This window comes from Vombatus ursinus, unplaced genomic scaffold (genome assembly GCF_900497805.2).
Source record: "Vombatus ursinus unplaced genomic scaffold, bare-nosed wombat genome assembly UNPS02014805.1, whole genome shotgun sequence".
Lineage (NCBI taxonomy): Eukaryota > Metazoa > Chordata > Mammalia > Diprotodontia > Vombatidae > Vombatus > Vombatus ursinus.
The window spans coordinates 11,267,413-11,289,988 of NW_020954583.1; the positions used below are offsets into that span (position 1 = coordinate 11,267,413).

The 22,576-nt window shown below is 35.5% G+C and overlaps 1 protein-coding gene across 1 annotated transcript in view; it reads left to right on the plus strand.

Moving 5' to 3' along the window:
- Window positions 1-22,576, plus strand: part of GBE1 (1,4-alpha-glucan branching enzyme 1) — a 281,545-nt gene that overhangs the window by 119,286 nt on the left and 139,683 nt on the right. The window contains exons 4-6 of the mRNA XM_027874190.1: window positions 9,111-9,236; window positions 10,873-11,008; window positions 19,026-19,116. Coding sequence (XP_027729991.1) covers window positions 9,111-9,236; window positions 10,873-11,008; window positions 19,026-19,116 — 353 coding nt within the window. The remainder of the gene's footprint in view (window positions 1-9,110; window positions 9,237-10,872; window positions 11,009-19,025; window positions 19,117-22,576) is intronic.

A 22,576-nucleotide genomic window follows, 5' to 3' on the forward strand; every position in this document is an offset into this window, starting at 1 on the left:
AGGAGTTACAAGTATCATTTTATCATGTAGGAATGTTTAACCTTATTGAATCCCTTATGATTTCTCTTTCCTGTTTACCTTTTTATGCTTCTTTTGAGTCTTATATTTGAAAGTCATATTTTCTATTCATCTCTGGCCTTTTCATCAGGAATGCTTGAAAGTCCTATTTCATTAAATATCCGTTCCCCCTCTCCCAATCACCCCGAGGATTATACTCAGTTGGTGGTTCTTGGTTGTCATCCTATCTCCTTTGCCCTCTGGAATATTGTATTCGAAGTCCTCCAATCTAATGTAGAAACTGCTAAATCTTGTGTTATTCTGACTGTGGCTCCTTGATATTTGAATTGTTTCTTTGTGACTACTTGAAATATTTTCCCCTTGACCTGGGAGCTTTGGAATTTGGCAATAATATTCCTAGGAGTTTTCATTTTGGGGATGTCTGTCAGGAGGTGATGGGTGTATTCCTTCAATTTCTATTTTACCCTTTGGTTCTTTTTTTTTCTTTAGGCAGTTGGGGTTAAGTGATTTGCCCAGGGTCACACAGCTAGTTAGTGTCAGGTGTTTGGTCTGAGGCTGTATTTGAATTCAAGTCCTCCTGACTTCAGGGCTGGTGCTTTATCCACTGCGCCACCTAGCTGCCCCAAATTACATACTGCCCAACGTGGGGCCCGAACCCATGACTCTGGGATTAAGAGTCCTATGCTCTACTGACTGAGCTAGCCGGGCAAGTCCCTTTGGTTCTAAAATATCAAGATTCCTTGATATTTTCTTGAAGTAAGCTCTTGTGGCTTTCAGGTAGACCAATAGTTATTAAATTATCTCTCCTGGATCTATTTTCCAGGTCAGTTGTTTTTCCAATGAGATATTTCACATTGTCTTCTATTTTTTCATTCTTTTGGCTTTGTTTTATTGTTCCTTGATTTCTTATAAAGTCATTAGCTTTCCATTTGTCCAATTCTAATTTTTAAGGAATTATTTTCTTCAGTGAGCTTTTGTACCTCCTTTTCCATTTGGCCAATTCTATTTTTTCTTTTTTTAAAAAATTAATTAATTTTTAGTTTTCAACATTCACTTCCACAAGATTTTGAGTTCCAAATTTTCTCCTCATCTCCCCCCCCAAGACAGTGTGCATTCTGAGTACCCCTTCCCCAATCTGCCCTCCCTTCTGTTACCTGCTCCCCCCCTCTTATCCCCTTTTCCTTCTATTTTCCTGTAGGGCAGGATAGATTTCTATACCCCATTGCCCATATATCTTATTTCCTAGTTGCACATAAAAACAATTTTTAACATTTGTTTTTAAAACTTTGGGTTCCAAATTCTCTCCCTCCCTTCCCACCCACCCTCATTGAGAAGGCAGGCAACTTGATACAGGTTATACATGTGTAGTCATGCAGAACACTTCCATAATGACCATGTTGTGAAAAACTAACTATGTTTCCCTTCATCCTGTCCCACCCCCCATTTATTATATTCTCTCCTTTGACCCTGTCCTTCCTCAAAAGTATTTGCTTTTGATTACTCCCTTCCCCAATCTGTACTCCCTTCTATCATCACCGCCCCCCTTGTATCCTTCTCCACTTTTTTCCTGTAGGGTAAGACAGAGTTCCATACCTAATTGAGTGTGCGTGTTATTCCCTCCTTAAGCTAAATATGGTGAGAATAAGATTCACTCATTCCCTCTCACTTCCCCCTCCTTCACCTCCACAGTAAAAACTTTTTCTTCCCTCTTTTATGTGAGATAATTTACCCCATTCTACCTCTCCCTTTCTCCTCCCAGTACAATCCTCTCTCACCCCTTAATTTTATTTTTTAGGTATCATCCCTTCATATTCAACTCACCCTGTACCCTCTTATCTATATATATTCCCTCCAACTACCCTAATACTGAGAAAGGTCTCATGAGTTACAAGTATCATCTTTCCATGTAGGAATGTAAACAGTTCAACTTTAATGTGTCCCTTATGATTTCTCTTTCCTGTTTACTTTTTCATGCTTCTCTTGAGTCTTGTATTTGAAAGTCAAATTTTCTATTCAGCTCTGGTCTTTTCATCAACAATACTTAAAAGTCCTCTATTTCACTGAATGTCCATATTCCCCCCCTGAAGGATTATACTCAGTTTTGCTGGGTAAGTGATTCTTGTTTTTAATCCTAGCTCCTTTGACCTCCAGAATATCATATTCCAAAGTAAGATTCTATGGTCTGAATTTTTTTTGTTTGTTTGTGTTTTTGGTGCTGTTTGCTCATGTTCCCAGCCAGTTACTTGACTATTAAACTGTTCATTAAGGTAGTAGTCTGCTTCCCAGTGTGGAGGATGTATTGCCCCAAGCTTTAGGGGTTTTGTGCAGGTGTTTTCAGAGGTACTTCTAGGGACCTGTAAATTTTCCATTCGTTCAAGGTGGTTGGATCAAAGGCGATGTTTTTACTTCTTTCCTGGCTGTGCTCTGATCTATGAGTGAGCACAAGCACTCTTTTTTGCCTTGGAACTGTGAGGAGGATTCCCTTTCCACCATATCAATGCTTCTCTTCCCCCCAGGACCACCACCCAGGACTGTCACCCAGATCCAAGCATGGGCAAAGCAAGGAAATCCTGCCTCATCACCAACAAAGAGATCCCTGCAATCTCTCTCTGATCAGCTGCTCACCATTTGTGGGCTGAGAGCTCTGGAAGCAGCCGCCACCCTGGGCCTGCGCCAGGACTGGGGCTGGACTGAGCTCCTCTCTCACCCATGTCTGACAGACATTTCCTGCTGACCTTATAAGTTGTCTTTGGCATTTGTGGGTTGAGAAGTCAGACAACTTGCTACATCTGCTAGTGATTCAGTCCTCTGAGGCCTGCTCCAGGTTTGCTGAGGCCCAGTCTTTGCCTGGGCAGTCTGTGCTAAACAGTACTCCTTCCCCATCAACCATCCAGGTTGTCTTGGGCTGGAAGTTTGTTTCACTCCATCTTTTTGTGGGTTCTGCTGCTCTAGAATTTGTTTAGAGACATTTTTTTACTGGTATTTGGAGTCACTGCTTTTACTCTGCCATCTTGGCTCCACTCCCTTCTACTTATTTTTCCCCCAATTATATATAAAGATAGTTTTCAACATTCATTTTTGTAAAATTTTGAGTTCCAAATTTTCTTCTCTCCCTTTCCCTCCCCAGCCCCTCCAAGACATCAAGCAGTCTTATGTAGGTTATACATGTACAACCATGTTAAACATATTTCCATATTAGTCATGTTATGAAAGAAGAATCAGAACAAAAAAGAAAAAACGTGAGAAACAAAAAACAAAACAAAAAAAAGTGAAAATAGTATGCTTTGATCTACATTCAGACTCCATAGTTCTTTTTCTGGCTGTGATTAGCATTTTCCATCAGGAATCTTTTCCACCAATTCTCCTTTTTAAGGAGTTCTTTTCTTCATTGGATTTTTGTACCTCTTTTTCCATTTGGCCTATTCTGTTTTTTAAGGTATTGCTTTCTTCAGTATTTTTTGTGCCTCCTTTACCAATCTGTTGACTCTTTTTTCATGTTTTTCTTGCATCACTCTCATTTCTCTCCCTAGTTTTTCCTCTACTTTTCTTTTAAAAATCTTTTTTGAACTCTTCCATGGCCTGGGGGCAATTTATGTTTTTCTTTGAGGAGTTGGAAGTAGGAGTTTTGACTCCTACAACTTGTTTAACAGTTTTTTTCTGAGTTTGTGTTTTGATATTCCTTGTCATGATAGTAACTTTTTATAGTCAGGATCTTCATTTGCTGTTTGATCATTTTCCAGCCTATTTCTTGACTTTTAATTCTATGCTAAAGTGGAACTCTGCTTCTGGAACAAAGGGGATACCATCCCAAGCTTCAGGTTTTTTGTTCAGCTGCTTTAGAGGTAATTCTGGGGACCTGGAAATTTTCTGATGTAGGTAGAAGTATGTTTACTATTCTCCTATACTGTGCACTGGTCTGTGAGAGACCACAAGTGCCACCATGGAAATGTGACCAGGGTCCTTGCTTCCCTATGACACAAGATCTGGTGTACTAGTGTTCCTCCTTTCCCTGGGACTGAGACCCAGGACTGTGACTCAGATCCAAGTATAGGCAATGCAACAGAGTCCTGCCCTGAATGCCAACAAAAGGGATTCCTGTAATCTCCTTCTGACCAGTTGTTGGACCCCCTTACCATCTGTGGGCAGAGATGTCCAGAAACTGCCACTGCTTCAGTCCCTCCTATGGTCTGTTCTTGGTTTGGGTGGGCTCTGTCTGTGCTGGCTTGGCCTGCTCTGGACTTTGTTCCACTCTCACTCTGGTCCAACAGATCTTTTCTTCTGACCTTTTAAATTGTCTTGGCCTGGAAAATTGTTTCACTCCATCCTTTTGTGGGTTCTGCTGCTGTAGAATGTATTTTGAAGTGTTATTTAAAGTTATTTGGAGGGAAAACTCCAAAAGAGTTATGATGAAAAATGCTATCCACATCCAGAGAAAGAACTTTGGAGTCTGAATGCAGATAGAAGCATACTATTTGCTCTCCTTTTCATTTGTTGTTTTGTTTTGTTTCTTCTTTCTTGTGGTTCATCCCATTAGTTCTAATTCTTCTTTTCATTATAACTAATGTAAAAATATGTTTAATATGAATGTATAAGTAGAGCCTGTATCAGATTGCATGCCATCTTGTGGAAAGGGGAGGAAAAAGAGAGGGAATAAATTTAAAACTCAAAATTTTATGGAAGTGAATGTTGAAAACTATAAACAGATTAATTAAAAAATTTTAAAAAATGCTGTTGGCTTTAGACTTAAAAAAAATATTTGGAGGGAGGGCTCAGGTGAGTCCCCGCCTTTTCTCTGCTATCTTGCCTCTCTGTCCCATTGTTTTTCACAGGTTAAAAAGTATACCTTTTAGAAAAGGTAAACATGAGTAAAATGGATGCATGTTTTGAAGTTTTTTTTAAAAATTTTGATTTATTTGAGTAACTTATTAGGTTGTATGCTTGAACATGTATCATTTATATATCAAATTGATGATTTTGTACCAGTAGAGCTGTATCTCATTCTTTTGGGCACCTGAATTATGACCTGTTTTACTTGAAAATAATCTGATATCCAGCAGTTATTTTCAGTTCACATGATTTTACTGAACCATCAGATGCTAATATGATATTTATATAGGAATAGTGGTCAGTCAATAGCAGTTTAGAAAATGTAAAAAAAAACCAAAACATTCTTAGTTGTTTTAATCCAGTAAATTCTTAAACTGTTTGATGCTATTTAATGTTTAACTTGGAGAATCTTTTATCTTGTTATTTAAAATTCTTCTTTTTTTTAAAGGCTGTTGCTTTTTTCACTAATGCTACATTATTTTGTAATGGAGTGAAGGGCTCCTTTGAAACTCATTTTGTGATGAAGATTCTAGATTATCTTGGGGAGGTATAATCAAGATACTGTTGTAACGCTAAAAAGTATAGTGAATCTTGCCCAACCAAAAGAAAACAAAATTTGCAAACAGATCGAGAAAACATAGTAGGCCAGACAGATCTTGGTAGAGAAATTCAATAAAAGATTACAGTGAGTCATTTTTCCAGCCCAGCATGGCGTAGGAAGATGAAGAAATTTGTGTACACTGGGGAAGGGATCTGTCCAGGAACACTTTGTACAAGACATTCAATTCAAGAGAGGGGCTGTATACCATGGCAAGAGGAGGTCCCATCCATATACTGGGACACTGAGAAAGGAACAGGTGCTACCTGGAAGCTTTTTCCTTAACCAGCCAGTTCTGGGTCACGAATCCTAAAGGATGGTGTCTGTGCCTCAGTTAGCATTCCAGGGTAAGAACCAATTTTAAGCCCTTAGCAATGTACCTATAGAAGTGTAAACTCAGAAGCAAACAAAAGCAGTGTGGCTCAGATCCCAGGAGTAGAGTAGATTCTCAATTCCAGCTTCTGGTGTAGTCAGAAGCCTTAAGTGGTATAATGAGGGCAAGAATCTGGAACCAAAGAGAAGAACTTACATTTCTGGCACTTGAAAGCAACATTTTCCCAACTGACTAACAGTGGATGAGTCTAGCAGCAGTTTACTTTCAGACCTAGGTTTCAGATTCCAGGAATACCATCTCTCTAATATCCTGCCTCAGGGTCAGGTTTGTCATCTGTTTCCTGAACACATCTTCTATTTTTTTTTTATTTGTTTGTTAGAATATAAACTCCTTGAGGACAGGGACTTTCTGCTTGTATTTGTAATCCTGGTGTGTAGCACAGTGCTTGGCACGTGGCAAACACTTTATAATTGCTTCTTGAATAAACTTGTTTTTTGTTCTATCATTGCTTGGCTACACCTTTCTCAGGATATTTAGATTCAGTCTTTTTAGTTGTATTAATTAACAGTTCATATGTTTCTGAATAAGAGTATGTCTACAAGCAGAAATCCATTTATCGAATTAGGTCTAATTTCCCATCTTGGTTGTTTTTTGTGGCTAAGTTCCATATATCTCCTTATACTTCTCTGTATATCCTATTATATTTCTTAGCTTTCTTTATACTCCATTATTCAGAGAGGCACATACCTAAAAATATCTTAAAAGTTTGCTACAAAAGAAAGTGAAGGACAGTTAAGTAGTTAAGTCTTGGATATTAACTGAAGCACAGCATTTCTTCTTTTCTGATTTCTCATTAGTATTTCTTCTCCTTCACTGTCCTTATGGATAGCTAACTTTGAATTAGAAAATCTAGGTTGCCCTTTCTCTGAGAGGTTTCACTTTTGGCAAGCTTCATGTAGGAATCTGGCGTATAACAACTGAAATTTAATGTGAATCTACCATTCTAATCTAACTAGACAGATTGTAAGAGTAATAGTTGCACCTTGAAGGCCTCCAGCATTGATCTCTGTTTCTTATAATCTTATTATTATCCACAATGCTAGTTAGTCCCTTGAGACCAAAAATTACTTACATAAGACAGTTCACTCTTGAATTAATGTTTTACAACCTCCTTGACTGTTACAAAGATCAATTAGATAATGTCTGGAAGTATAATTTAATTATAAGTTAAAGTGCCATAAAAAAGTACTTGGGTTATTTTGTTTTTTTCTCTCTCTTTTTCTTTATACATACTTTTTTTCATATCTTAACGTTAAAAAAGTTCCTTACTATTTTCTTAGTATCCTATATGTAATTTTTTTTTCCAATCTAATTCTTATCCATCTGCTCTTCTCTGTTCTTTGGCATTCCTTCTAGTAGAAAAGTTAAGTGGAACTGTGCTATTTTAGTGTTATTTTTTGTTGAGTTAAAATTGGGGGTATATATTTGCTCCTTCTTTGTCTTGCTTAATTTTCAGAATTACTAGTTTCATTTTTTTTTTACTATAATATCAGTGAAACTTAAGTTGAACAATTATATGCAAACAACAAAACTGATAATTAAAATTCCAAATCCAAACCAGTGACAATTTGTTTGTATTTTCTTCTAATCTTTTTTTAAATGCTTTTAAGATTTAACACTAAATTTAAGTAAAAAAAAGGCATATTCTTTAATGATTATTTATGTTCAAGTTAATTTGCAATTCACAAAATATCATAACACTATTTCAGTCACTCCCAAGCCTTCATCAAAGTTTTTTGTCCATTCTTTCTCATTTTTTTTGCCTCATGTGGTCAGTTAGCTTGTAGCCCATTCTTCTAGTTTAAATTTTGTCCTTTTGCATTATTCCTTTGAATTATTTTTCATGTTAGTCACATCATAATATTCTATCATTCACTCCACTGTATTGAATCATTGCCCAATTGTTAAACATTTCGATTGTTTCCAGATTGTTTTTACAGTTACATATAGTGCTATTATGAAAATCTTTGACTGAAAAGCTATTTTTCTTTTTTTTGATAACTGATTCAGTGTGTGTGTGTGTGTGTGTGTGTGTGTGTGTGTGTGTGTGTATATATATATATATATTTTTTTTTTTGTTCTTTTGATTTTGTTTTGTTGTTTCTTGATGTCTCATGGAGTCGTTATCTTCCACTTGGCCAATTCTAATTTTTGAGGAGTTGTTTTCTTCAGTGGATTTTTGTACCTCCTTTTCCATTTGGCCTCTTCCATTTTTTTAAGAAGTTGTTTTCTTCAGTCAATTTTTATACATTTTTTCCATTTTTTTTTCAACCAAGCTGTTGACTCTTTTTTCATGATTCTTTTGCACCATTGTCATTTCTTTTACAATTTTCTCTTACCTCTTTCATTTGATTTTTAAAATCCTTTTTAAACTTTTCCAAGAGTGGGCCTGAAACCAATTCACATTTTTCTTTGAGGCTTTGCATATAACCTTTTGACATTGTTGTCCTCTTCAGAGTTTTTGTTTTCATCTTCCCTGTTACCATAATAACTTTTTTGTGGTCAGATTCTTTTTCTGTTTCTGTTTTGTTTTCTTTTTGCTCATTTTTCCTGCCTATTTTGTGACTTTTAAAGTTGGGCTGATCTCCTTGGGTGGATGGGACACTGTCCCAAGCTTCTTGAGCTGTGACTGTGAAGTTTCCTGTGGAGCCTCAGCATTGGTGTGCTGCACTGGGGAGCACAGGTCCTCTCTGCTGGCCTGTTCTGTTGTGATTGCAGGGACTAACTACTGGCCTGTGCTAGGGGCATGGGTCCCTATAGCTTCTCTGAAGTGCCAGAACTGTGGGCCCTGGCATCTGACCCATTGTGCTAGGGCCTTGAGGGTCTGGTTACTGACCTGTTATACATGGAGAGGTCACTGGCCTGCTGTGCTGGGACCATGGAACCTGGACTCTAGCCTGATGTGCTGGTGGTGTAGGGCCAAAGTTTTGCAGTGACCTGTACTGGGGCTTTGGGCCTCGCCGCTGGCTTGCTGGGACATGGGCTGCTGTTGGTTTCCATGAATGCCACCTGTACTGAACTATACTCGCCTTTTACTGTAATGAGAGAAATCTTTCCTGCTGACCTTCTTAAGTTGTCTTAGCCTGGAAAATTGTTTCACTCTCTTTTTCTGTTGGTTCTGCTGCTCTAGAATTTGTTTTGAGGTGTTATTTTATAATTGTTTGGGAGGTGAATTTGGGAAAGTTCATGCAAGTTACTGTCTTACTCTGATATCTTTGTTCTGCCCCAACTTTCAACAAATGTAATAGCTTTGTTTTATTTTTTTTTTTTTAGGTGGTTATAACTAGTAAAAGTGGAGAAATCTTGTATCGTATTTCTCCATGGGCAAAATATGTGGTTCGTGAAGGTGATAATGTGAATTATGATTGGATACAATGGGACCCGGAACTTTCTTATCAAGTAAGAATGGCATATCTTTCTTCAGCTGAAGGTTATTTTCCATTCATTTTTACAATTATTCATTCTTTTTATATATCCACCATTACCTTACTTACTTAGTTTACTATTACGTATAGATAAAAAAAATTACAGTCTCCTAATTGTAAAAAGCACTTTCTGCCAATCTGCAGGTTGCGTGTAACAGGTTGACCTGATTTCTTTCTTTATTTGTATGTAATTACAGAATCATAGAATCTCAGAGGCCATGTACTTCAACCTGTATCTTAACAGGAATCTCATCTAAAACTTACCCAATGAATGAGATCCAGATTTTTCTTGAACTCTAGTGAGGTAGAATCCACTGCCTCTCTGAGGGAGCCTTTTGGGCACTTTAATAACTTTGGTAACTGAAATTTGTCCTCAGCTCAAGCCTAGGTGTTTTTGAGTTTTTTGGTTTGTTTGTTTTAGTTGTAGCTGTGATGCTGTGATGCTGTGATAAAAAAAACAAACTATCAAATATACATTACTTCTATCATACTCTTTTGAGATTATAGTCTTTTCTCAATAGTTTACTTGGGAAAAATAACTAGGGCCTAGAAGAATTTTAAACTCCAGATACTAGTGGGGAAAAACAATTTTTTAAGCCATTTATTACTTGAACAAATTAGTTCTTGCTTTAAGAGTGGTTCTGTATGAGGATATATTGGGGATTGAAGTGGGGTTTTTGACTGGGATTAAGGAGAGAGGGGAGTACTGAAAAGTTAGAAAGCTAGGCATTAGGTATTGTTAAGGGAGGCAAACTAGCCCCAAAACAAGAGTAAAAGTTCTTGGACTTAGTTGCATATTAGCAGGGAAAAGGACAACCCAACAGGGGAGAAAGGCAAACAATTTGTTTTTGAGTTTGACCTTATCCATTGAGGTTATCTGGTGGAGATTACCCCCCACCTTCCTTGTTGTATTATCAAACTAGTCCTTTATTGAGCGATGTTCTTTGGACAGTTTTTGTTGTTATTAATGACGAATACTCAAAAGTATACTCTTAGCTGAAAAGAAATTTTCATAATCTTGTGAATATTTCTTTTCCTGACTTCTATTAATGAGTCTCCAATTGATATAGCTCTTAAGAAAGAAGGCTTAGGAATGTAATAGAAACAGTAGTATAAGCACTACCCATGACTCATCATCTGATTGCTTAAGAATATAGGTCTTCTGAGCTTATGGATAAGTGTAAAGAGTTAATGGTCTTAGAAACAGGGAATCTCAGTTATGAACTTCATTAATTAGAGCATTATGTTTTCCTTTTATTTTCAACTTGAGGCCTTTTCTGTATCTTTGAAACCATTTATGCTGCTGTCTTATTTTGTTTGTTTCCTGTTTCTTATCTGTCCTAGGGAAGACTCAGACCACGTCAATGCAATCCATCCAGTTACAATTCTAACTAAGGCATAAACTACTAAAGATTATTAAGAGTATCAACAGGATCCTAAAATGATCCTGTTGTCATACTTGTTGCAAGCTTTAACCATTTCTAGCAATTTATAGTGTGTAAAAGCAGTGCAGATTTTTTGACTAGAGTAATTTATTTAAAAATAGTAGTCAAATAGTTTATCTGTTATTCTCAAGTTCATTTCTAATGTAATTCTCTATATATTTATAGTTCAAGCATTCTCGACCCACCAAGCCAAAGGGTCTAAGAATCTATGAATCTCATGTAGGAATTTCTTCTCATGAAGGAAAAGTAGCTTCATATAAACACTTTACATGCAATGTTCTACCAAGAATTAAGGACCTTGGTAAGTAATAACTATTGATTTTGATTCAGTTAAAATTTTAATGAGTCTGTACTCTTATTAGAGAAGCTAATTACAAATGTATTTCTTGAGTTGAGATAGTGTATAGTAGAAAAACATTTTATTTTTGGCTTCTGAAATTGCCTTGTAATAGGGATAATGTAGAGAAAACATGAACTGAAATTAGTGTATGAGCATCTAAGTTATTGTTGTCCTCACCATTTTAAGTTGTGTGATGTGTTTAAAAATATAGAAAAATATTAGTGTAATTAGTTTGTATGAGGCAGCTTTCTCCAAGTATTAAGAGATTATTGACTATGGTCTGTTACAGTTTTAATTGTTAGTAAAGATTTAATGTTTTGAAATTTATGAATAACTATATGTATTAGGATGAATGTGGCCTATATCCAGCTATTTGGATAATTTAGTACTTAATTATTGATAATGCATTGATCAACCTTATTGTCCCTCCTACATCTCCTTCTAGAATGCTCTTTGGGCAATTTCACACTGCTCATTAGCATTCTTTCCACTCATTAGGCAGGAGGAATAAATATAGATGAAACTATTTTGTTTTGTTTTTGGCAAAAAGTTTTGTCTGAAAGAAATGGTTGAACAGCTAGAATATAATTTTGATTTATTTACTAGTTTAAAGTCGTCATGTTCTTCCTGTTCTCAGTAGACAGGAAATTGTCTATAATAGCAAAAGGTGAGTGAGCTTTAGTAAATTTATATAATCTAATGTTTGAGTGTGTAATATAGATGATAATTGAGATCCACAGTTTGAATAAACACATGTTATATTTTTCAGAACTTCCTAAGTCATCTAGTACATCACATTTCTAAATAGAAATTCCCTCTACAACAGATTTAACGCAGTAATAGGTGGGAAGCAACCTGTTCTCTGTTACTTATGCTTCTAGATTTTTCTTTGGGATCTTTGGACGTTATAATGGTTGAGGGGAGGAAGTAGGGAGAAAGGGAAGAAAAAGGAGAACTTGTGGCTGACAAGGAGAATCAACTGCATGGCTGACTTTGTAAAGTGATAGAGAAATATGTATCTGTAAATTTATTAGCATTCAATGACTCATGCCTCTAAACAGGCACCCGTTATTGGCTACAAAGATGAAAAATGAAGATATAATTCAGTTTGTTCATGGCTTGAATTTCTATCTTATTTCTTAATTCTCTTGACCTAATTTCTATACTCTAAAGCATCATACAGGTGCAGTGAACAGATTAATGTTCACCCACTCAGGTAAAATTCATTCATTCACTTTTGTTTAGTACTTCATATAATTGAATGTCTTCCATCTATTAGATGCATCAACAGGGACTATTTAGGACTGGAATATGCTTTAATTCACCTTTCTAAAATGTGTTTCACTGACATGAACACAAGACTAGATGAAATCTGATTTGGGAAAGGTGAAACAGGACTATTATTTTCTTCATTCCGGCTACTACTTCTCTTAATATAGAACAAGATTGCTTTATCTTTAATTGCTGCCATGTCACTCTGTTGATTAACATTCAGGTTACATTCCTCTCAATCCTCTAAATAATTTCAGATAAAAAGTTGTCTGGTCACATTTCCTTTTTCCTGTGTTTCTCTACTTGCCTTTTGAACTCAGTTCATTGGTGGAAAGATTATTGGATTTGGAGTCAGATGTCTTAGGTTGAATCTTGGCTTGGCCACTTAGTGCCTCTATGAACTTGGACAAATCACAGAATTTGAGAATTGGAAGAGAACACTGCTTCTATCTAATACAACACATAAACAGAAAGGATTCCCGCTATAAGTACCTGAGAAGTGATTGTTGAACCTTGCCTAAAGACCTCCAAGTTAGGAAAGCACATTGCCTCTCAAGTCAGCCCATTCTACTTTTGGTTAAGAAGCTTTTTCTGAAATCATTTCTAAATTTACTTCTTTGCAGCTTATGTTCATTGTTTTTGATTCAGCCCACTAGAGCCAAATGGAACAAGTCAGTCCCTCTTGCACATGACAGACCTTCAGATGCTTAAAGACTTAAAAATTCTCATGTCTACCCAGACTTTCTTCTCTGGGCTATCCATCCCCAGTTCCTTACATGGTATGGATGCAAAACATTTTGCCTTCTTGTTTACCATCCTGGACACTCACTAGCTTATCGGTTTTCCTCAAACCTTGAGTCCAAGAACTGAACTATTCATTCTCAATTTACTTAGCCTTCTGTTGTTTCACTTAACCTTTTCTTACTTGCCTTGCCAAGTACCTTCTCTTCATTTCAAATGAAGCAGAATAGTGTGAGACTGTTGCCTCCCGGTTTGAAGCTCTGACTCTTTTAACACAGCCCAAGGTCGCCTTAGCTAACTTTTTTGGGGGTAAGAGGGGAGATGTGGGTCAGGATGGGGAGAGAGACAAGTGAATTGTTGTTTTTAAAAAAAAGGAAGTGTCAGAGAATGGGATTTATATTTCTGAAATCATAGCTTATAATATATGGTTGATAGATCACACTGTTGACTTATTGAGCTTTTCAGGCCACCAACAACTGCTGTTGATCCATACCTCTCCCATGTTATACTTGTAAAATGATTCTTCTTTTGTAGAAGATTTTATATTTATCCCTATTGAATTTCTTCTTAATAGTTTTTGCCTGATACTATAACCTCTTTTGATTTGTTATTATTTGTTATTATTCAGTGGGTTAACTCTCCATTCTAGCTTTAAAAATGTTAAACAGTACAGGGCAAAGCCCTGAAGTGCTTTACTGGAAATCCCCTGCCCCATTGACATTGAACTATTAACAAACTACTTTTTAAATCTAGACATCCCACCAATTCAGGATCCATGTAATATTCTTATCTTAAACATATCTTTCCATCTCCTTCACAAAAATAGCTTGAGATATTAAATCTTGAGTTTATGCTTTGCTAAAATCTAGGAAAGTTCATCCACAGAATTCTTCTCATCTGCTAATTGAATAATCCTATCAAAAAAGAAATAAGTTTAGTCCAGCATGAGCTGTTCTTTATGAAACCACACTGGCTTGATCATTACTTATGCAGTATCTAAGTTTGGGGATAGACAGTTTCTTTCTCCTCCGTCCTTTTTTTAAAAGAACTTTTTTTATCTTCATTTGTAAGAACCTGGCAAATATGTTCTTACCAGCTTTTGTTATATGTATTCCATCTCTGATCAGGAATCTATCAACCTATATTGTAAACTTTGATCCAGAAACCCAGTCTCCTTCTCAGACATAACCTTTTAATCCAGTAGCTCATTTTCCAAATTGATTTTTTTTCTCCTCTATATCCCTTACCTTCACTGAGCATCACTGAAGAAAGCAAAAGCCATTCCCTCATGATGTTAAGTTTCTTTCACCGGATTTCGTGATTATTGGTGACATGATTTTGGTTGTTTCTGGAAGTATGTTTTGTGCCTACATGAATCACCAGAGACAATTTGTTGGCATACATTTTTAAATAAGTCTTGGGGAGCTCTCTGTTACGTCTAAGATAAATGGCATGGAAGACAGTAAACTTTTCTATTGTTATCAGATCAACAAAAAGCTGTTTCAGTACTCCTGAGCAGGAGGGTGACCAACTACTTCTAAGCTTCACTTTTTCCTCTGGTCCTTCTAGTTGGACAGCTTCTGTGTCTTTAGTCTGTCATTCTGGGAAAAGATAAGCAGTCTTCCTTTTCAGAGCGTCCAGCTCTTTCTTTTAGGAAAAACCTATTTGTTTTTAATTTCTAATTGTAAAGCATCTTTTTCCTTATCTTTTTCTCTGTTTGACAGTCTTCAGTTCTCCATTGTGAAATGTCTAAAATATCCCCTCCTTCTATTCTTTTCCTCCCTCTAAAGTCTCAACTTCACTTTCCTTTAGGAACTCTTTGTTATCCCTACAAGTCTGGAGTGTGAATAGTTTTTCTTCTAACCCCTTCATCTTATGGTGGATATCAGTATGCACTTGAAACACAGATAACATGTACACTACTATGGCAGAAATAAAAAAGAAAAAAATCACACCCTCATTGCAGTTCACTGTACTATTGTATTTTACTTTACATAATCTTGAGAATTTAGGCCTTATTTCTCGAAACTATTTTTTTTTTGTGTGTTTATAGATCAACCAGAAGCATACCTAATTAAAACTTTCTTAGAGCTGTTATTAATTTTAAAAAGTTAAAGCTTTTAAAACCAGTTTGTCCCGCTCATTATTCATTCTCAATTTACTTAGCCTTCTGTTGTTCCACTTAACCTTTTCTGACTTTTGCCTTGCCAAGTACCTTCTCCTACTGATTTAGGTTCTATTCCTTAATCCTCTTTTATCCACCTTAATCTTTTTATAGTCTCCTTATTTGTCCTGTATCTTGCTTCTCTTAAAATCTAGAAGGAGAATATGGATCAGTATCTGGGTCTGGATGTTCTTCATATTTTCAATTTTTCCTTTTTATGTTAATCTGATCTACTTCACTAGTCCAAACCCCTCCGCATCACTTAAATAATTTCCTTCTCCAACTCTTTTCTCGTTCCCACAACCATCTTCCTTGGAAACTAGAAGTAGAAATCATTTAATTTCAATGGATCTCACTTTTTGACTGTCATTTGAGCTATTAAATATTTCTAACAACTTCTTGTTATTTGCCAATTTAGTAAAGATTTTATCTATATCTTCAATATTGATAAAAATGTAAAACACATCAGAGTCAAAAGTTTCGTAGGCAACCCTCAGTTAACAACTTCCAATGTGTTATAGTGTCCCACAGTTTTTACCTCTTTGTGTATAGTCATTTGACCAATCCTGAATACATTTAATTGTACTTTTATCTAGTTAATATCTTTCCATTTTTTAAGTAATGGTATCATGACAGTCTTTGTCAGATGCTTGCAAAAATCAAAATGTGATATTACCCTGATCTACAAGTCTAATCATTTTTAAAATATCACTTTAGGTTATTCAGGTACGAACCTTTGCTTGTTCTTAGTGATGATCATTTCCTTATACTCACAATAATTTTAATGATTCTAGAGTTTTGTAAAGAGTCAGAAATCAAATTCATTTAGCTTATAATTTGTAGGCTTTACTTCCTTCAGTTTTTAAAAAAGATCAGGATATTTGCCTTTCTTTAGTCCTATAATACCTGTCCCTTTTGCTGCAGTTTTTCAAAGATCATCAACAGTGTCTCTACAAGTCATCAGTTCTTCTAGTTGTTTATGCAAGCCTTTTTTACTTAATATCATTGAAGACATCCTAGTCATCTTTGTAATATTTCACTTATCATGGATTTTACCTTTCTGTTAACTATTTAGACTTATGTCTTAGTCTAAACTTAGACTAATTCCAAGGATCATGTATGTAGTAGGAAGAACAGAATCAAAATAAGAGTAACTTTGCCTTTTCCTGTTATCCAAACAATAGCAGTATCTCTTCTTTTTCCTTACACTTAGCTTATCTTAGCTGTAACCAGTCACTTTTGTTATCTTCAGCATGCTTCTTTAGGCCAGCTCATTCTGAGGTTTTGTATTCTTGACCATTCTTATAGGATCCTGTTATTGATTCCTTCTTCTGTAAATGTCTTTTTTTTTGTCTGTTTTTTGCTAGGCGGTGGAGTTAAGTGACTTGCCCAGGGTCACATAGCTAGTAAGTGTCAAGCTTCTGAGGCCAGATTTGAACTTGAGTTCTCCTGACTCCAGGGTCTGTTCTCTGTCCGTTGCACTACCTAGCTGCCCCCTGTAAATGTCTTTTTAAGGCTTAATTTATTTAATGAATTATCTAGGTATTCATATCAGTATCTTTAGCCTATTCTACCTTTTCTTCCTTATTAGAATTGTTTGTTTTTTTGTCATGAGAACTTCTTTTTTTGTGAGCATCCTTCTTGGGCTGTTCTCCTATAGCATTTTAGGCCATATGTCCCTTTTTCTTTGAATCTTTTGAAACATTTCCATTTCTTCTCTGTACCCATCTTGAACTCTATAATGGAGTGTGACCAAGTTTCTCATCATTTTGATTGACGCAAACACACACATTGTGTGTGTGTGTGTGTGTGTGTGTGTGTATGTATGTATGTACAGAATAAGATCCAAAATTTTCTTCACCTGTCCTCACCTGTCCTCCTTTCTTTTGAAGAATGAAATTATTCTTAAAGCAGTTTTAGAAATTTAGCTGTTCTGCTTTTGAGAGAGAAAGGTCCAGTAATTAATAATCAGATAGGGAACTTTTAACTGTAGTTCCCCATCACTTCCATGTTATGTTCCATTTCTAGATAAATACCTATTTCTAGAACTCCTTGTGCATTTCCTTCTGGCCAAGTGTTCTGTAGTACACTCCTTCAGTATTGCTTACATTTCTTACTCTATTGATTTTTACCCAAAAGTTCTTCATCATGCTTCACCCCTTGATTATGAATTTCCTCAAATGAATATATCTTCTTGACATTCAGTGATAGTTAATCTTCTTTTATCTAGACTACTACTTTTGAATAATGCGTATACTTCCATAGGTGAATTCCAATCATGAGTCATACCATCTAGTCTTAAGAATTACCTTGCTTTAAAGTGTTTTACAAATGGATCTTAATGGAAACATTTCAGCATCTTCTTTTAAGTGAAAATCCTTACTTTGGGCAAAATATAGGAAAAGTATTATAAACTAATATTCTGTTGACACTATGGTGATAAATAATATTCGATCCCATAGGTAAATGACAGTTAGGGTGTGTAACCAGTAAATTGTGCTCTAAATAAATAATTTATGTCGCTTTTGGAAATTGGAGCTTAATATTTTTTTTGTAAAGAAAACAACAATTCACCCCTTAACATATATAATCTTGAAAGAAGTTCTAGGCTTTTTTTAATATTCATAAATCATTAATTACTAATGTGAATTTATAACAAATAAAATGCTAATATCATTGAGTTATGTGTATCAGAAGGTATAAGACAAACAAATTAAACTGATACACCTGCTTACAAAAATATGTAAAATTACAGAAAATAATAATAAAGCTTTATACTAGTTTAAAGGGGGGACAAGTGAAAGAGCATTTCTTTTATATGGTATCGACTATTTGCCTGATGCAGTGTTAAGTGCTTTGCAAATGTGATCTCATTTGATCTTTAAGCATATTGTGCTGATACTGTGACTAATTTGACTGTGAACTGAATGGGATAAATCTTTTCTTGGGAAGCTGAGTAAAATTTTAAATGTACCTAAACCATACGAAGAGGTTTTTTTTTTTTTTAATTAGTCATTATTATGTAAAAGTAAAATTGACATAGTTTCTCTATTAATTAAGCTTGTTTTCTTCTAATTTTTTCCCCTTTTAGCTGATGGGGCATTTATTTGCTCACATCATAATTATCTTAGGAAAGATTTTTTAAAAATGAGTTCTGGATCCCTTATTAAAACATTTTCCCCTTTAGATTTTAACCGCTTAAAATCACAGAGAAACATTTTGGGATAAAGAAGAAGCACAATAAGCTCAGAGCAGAAATGAATACTTTATTGATTATTTTTTGTGATAGCTACCTTAAGAAATAGATTTGGTGAGAAACTAATTATTAAAGATAGAAATAAGTATGTCTGAAATATGAAAAATCTTAGTAAAGCACCAGATGCATGATATGTAATCAGTTACTCTTACTTAGTTTTCATGATCTACAGTGTGAATATTAAAGTGAAACTGAAGTTCAGGATATGCATATTGGCATAGTTAATATTCTAAAGTCAAATTAAGATTATATTTGCATATCATTTATTGGTTGTTAAAACTGAGACATTTAGTATAGCTAGTCAGATGTAGATCTCTTGAGAAAGTGACCTTCCTGCTCTTGATAAGAAGGGCAGACAAGCCTAAAATGTTAAATCAGTGGTATTTTTTTAAATGAAGGATAGACTGTTTTTACATATATTCCAGTGTAAAACATTAAAGTTAAACTCTCTTAAGACTAAGCAAATACCATTTGTATATTTTATTTTTTAACAAAATTAATTACTTTTAACCATACTTTGTTTAAATTAATTTATGTTTAAATAGGATACAATTGCATTCAGTTGATGGCTATTATGGAACATGCGTATTATGCCAGTTTCGGTTATCAAGTGACAAGCTTTTTTGCAGCATCAAGGTAAAATGAAAGCATATACATGCCACTTCATAATTTAAATAGAAAATAGAAAAAGTAAATTGATTTTTGTATGTTATACTTATGCATCTGTTTATAATATTTTTGTTATTTGGGATATTTGTAGGTTATAATTCACTTATATGTGCCAACTTCACCATTAAAATTTTTGAAGAAAATTTATGTTTAGCTTTGACAAATGCATATATATCTCATGTGACTATCTGGTCCTATCTTGTAAGAGTTTTTAACCAGGATAAAAATAATAGAGAGGTTGGCAGTAACCTCTTGAAGTCTATGCATTTGCTTAGTATGTAATGGGAAAACAAATGAAATGTTTCAAAAGACGTGGGTTCTAGATCTGGTTCTACCACCAATAACCTATGGTACTATACCTTTTGAGGGTCCAGATTCCTCAAATATACATATATTGTAACAACTGAAGCATTGTTGAGTCCAGGGAACTGGGAGCTGTGTTCTCTGTCTCTCCACTAAGGGACCACTTGTAGCTTTTGACCCACATGTGGAGTAAGGTCAGACCTGTGGCAAACTAATCACCTGAAAAAAGGATTAAGTTCTTTTTCTGGTACATTTCGGCTCTTTACATGCTCAGCCCCAGATCAGGAGCAGAGGGAATAAGGAGTGGAAGCAGTGAGGAAACACTGAAAACTTATGTTTAGCTCATGTAGAAAAGAATATAACAGATCAGATGATACAATATAGCTATTTCATCCATACAAAAGTAATAGTAAGGAGCAGTAACATAATTGTTATTACTATTATATTTTCCTGGGGAACCGATATTTAAAGGCATCATTTCCAAAACTTAATATTTTTCCTGTTATCTTCTTGTTCCTCACATAAGGACACACTTCATCTCCTTATTCTCTGCTTTTTTATTTGCTGTCTCACATTCCTGAAATGCTCTCTTTCCTTGTGTCTACCTTTGCTGGCATCTTTTAAGTCTTACTGAAATCCCACCTTCTGCAAGAAACTTTTTCTAGGCCCCCTTAATGCTAGTATTTTTCTTCTGGGATTACCTCTAATTTATCCTGTATATATAATATATACCTATATGTCTATATAACATACATGTTCACATAACAGGATATGTGTGCGTGTATACACATATGTAGACATGCAAGCATGCATATGTTTGTATGTTTTCTTTTTCATTCGGACGTGTGCTCCTTGAGGACAGAGAGACTATTTTTGTACCACAAGTGCTTAGCACAATGCCTTCTTTATAGTAAGCACTTAGTGAATGCTTATTGCCTGACTCAAAATACCTTTAAGACATGATGTACTTTGCAGGGTGCTGAATTGACATATTACATATCATCTTGGCTATGCTTTGTCCAAAAAGTTCCTTTGAGGTTTATGTCTTCCAACAAGTCTCAGCAGGGCTTGGCCTCTTTTTACTATCAGTAGTTGCCTTCTATTCCAAGAAGTGTTGTAATAAATGTGGAAGAGGTATTTTCTACAGTTTAATTGGCACTCTGAGGACCCAAAATATCTGAAATCCTTGACCTTACCACACTGCCTCCAGTGCCAGATATGTCCATCTCAGGATAGCAAAAGAAACAAAAAGCTGAAAAGGAATCCAGAAGCAAATAGGCTGAGGTTCAGCTCTCCTAATGAAGCCTGTGCTCTAGATCTCATGTGGAAGCAGTTGCCACACTACCGGGGTGATCTCTACTCCATGCTCACTCCTACTGGAATCTTCTAGAGTGATGTAATCACCTGAAGAGTCAGAGGAAAAAAGAGATTTTAATTGAGTCGCTACCTTTTTAGGTCCACTGATTGGTTCTATTCTTGACTTAGTGGCCAGTCCTTTTTCGTGTAATCCTACTCTTCTCCCCTTAAGTCATCAGGGGGTGAGAAATCAGGGAACCATCTAGTGTGTGCTTTTACTATTCATTCCAAAGGAACATTTTTTTCTGAGGTGAGCCCATTTCCCAGGAAGTGGTCAGAACAACACAGACCTTCTTTCATGAGTTGGCTTCCTCAGACCCATCTCCACTCATGCTCTGCAAGATGCAGTGCCATGACACAAGATTAGGATCTTGGACTCTGAAGGCTATCATTACAGTTTTGAGATTCTATGGCTATAGATCATCGTCTGAGAAACTTAAGTCTATAGTGAAGTTCCCTGTGTCCTTTTGAAAATAAAGTAGCAACTTTTCCTTTAGGGAGTACTGAGAAACTCTAATGACAATTTCAGTAATTCAATTGCTTAGGAAGAATGCAAGCAAATTACTATGAGTTGTCAAATTCACTAATCACTACCATTAGTGAAGTCTTGAGGTCAATTTTGTTTGCCTCAAAACACAGACTAATGTGAAGATGAGTCTCTAAGTATTTGATCAGAAGCTAGGTGATTGTTCTGAGCTTTAGAGTGAAATGTCTTCAAAAAAAAAAAAACAGCACAGAATAATTTGCAGAAAAGTCGTGATCGCTAGGTAAAGAACATTTATAAGAAGCAAAACATCCTTGCAATACCTTTTAAAAAAGTGATAGTGATTAAATAGACACCTAGGTATATTTAGCTATAGAGATAGGTAAGTATGATAATTTAAGTAGGTCTGTTGACCCTAAGGAAACAGGTGGGAAATGGAATGGTAGTGCATGAGAGTGTTGATACATTTACTAAGCAACCTAGTACGGACTTTTACCTGGATTACTTCTGATCCGTGTATTTATAAGTACAAGGAGTTTTTCTGCCCTCTACTGATAACATTTGTAAAGTTCATGTGATTGTCCTGTTTGCCCTTGAGTATACAAGCAACTGATTAAGAATAAGTTGCAGAGAAAATGTACACATCTGCATTAGTAGAGGAAGTTTTCTTACCTGGAATCCAGTCCTATACCAGTAAAATCATAGGTCTGGTAAACAAACAAACACAATATTTATACCTATCTGTCTGTCTCTCTCTGTCTCTCTCTCTCAAGAAATATGCCATTGTCCAACTAGGTCAACCACTTAGAATCAATCTACAGTCTTGCCAGACTTGGCCTGCCAATAGTATCATAGATTTTGAGTTAAAAGGGACCTGAGAGCCCATCTAGTTCAATCACTTTATTTTACAGATGAGAAAACTGAGGCCCAGGGAAGTTACATGAATTTCCCAAAATCATATAGGAAGTAAGCATCATTAATAGGATTTGAACCCAGCTCATCCAACTCTAGAGCCAATGTGCATTTCACTGAATCATTCTGCCTCCATTGTGTCACTGCCTATCTTTTTAAAAAATACCAATAATTTATAGATAGATTTATAGATAGATAGCTTTATTCCCCAAATATGAGTTTGTAACTTTTTCCTGAACATAGGAAGTTAAATGTCAAACTAACATAATAGGAAAGTTAGAACAGTAAAGCTAAACTAGTTACTTAAACACATTCAGAACAAAAGTAAAAAATATAAGAGACTAGTTCTCTCCTATACCAAAGCATGAAAGC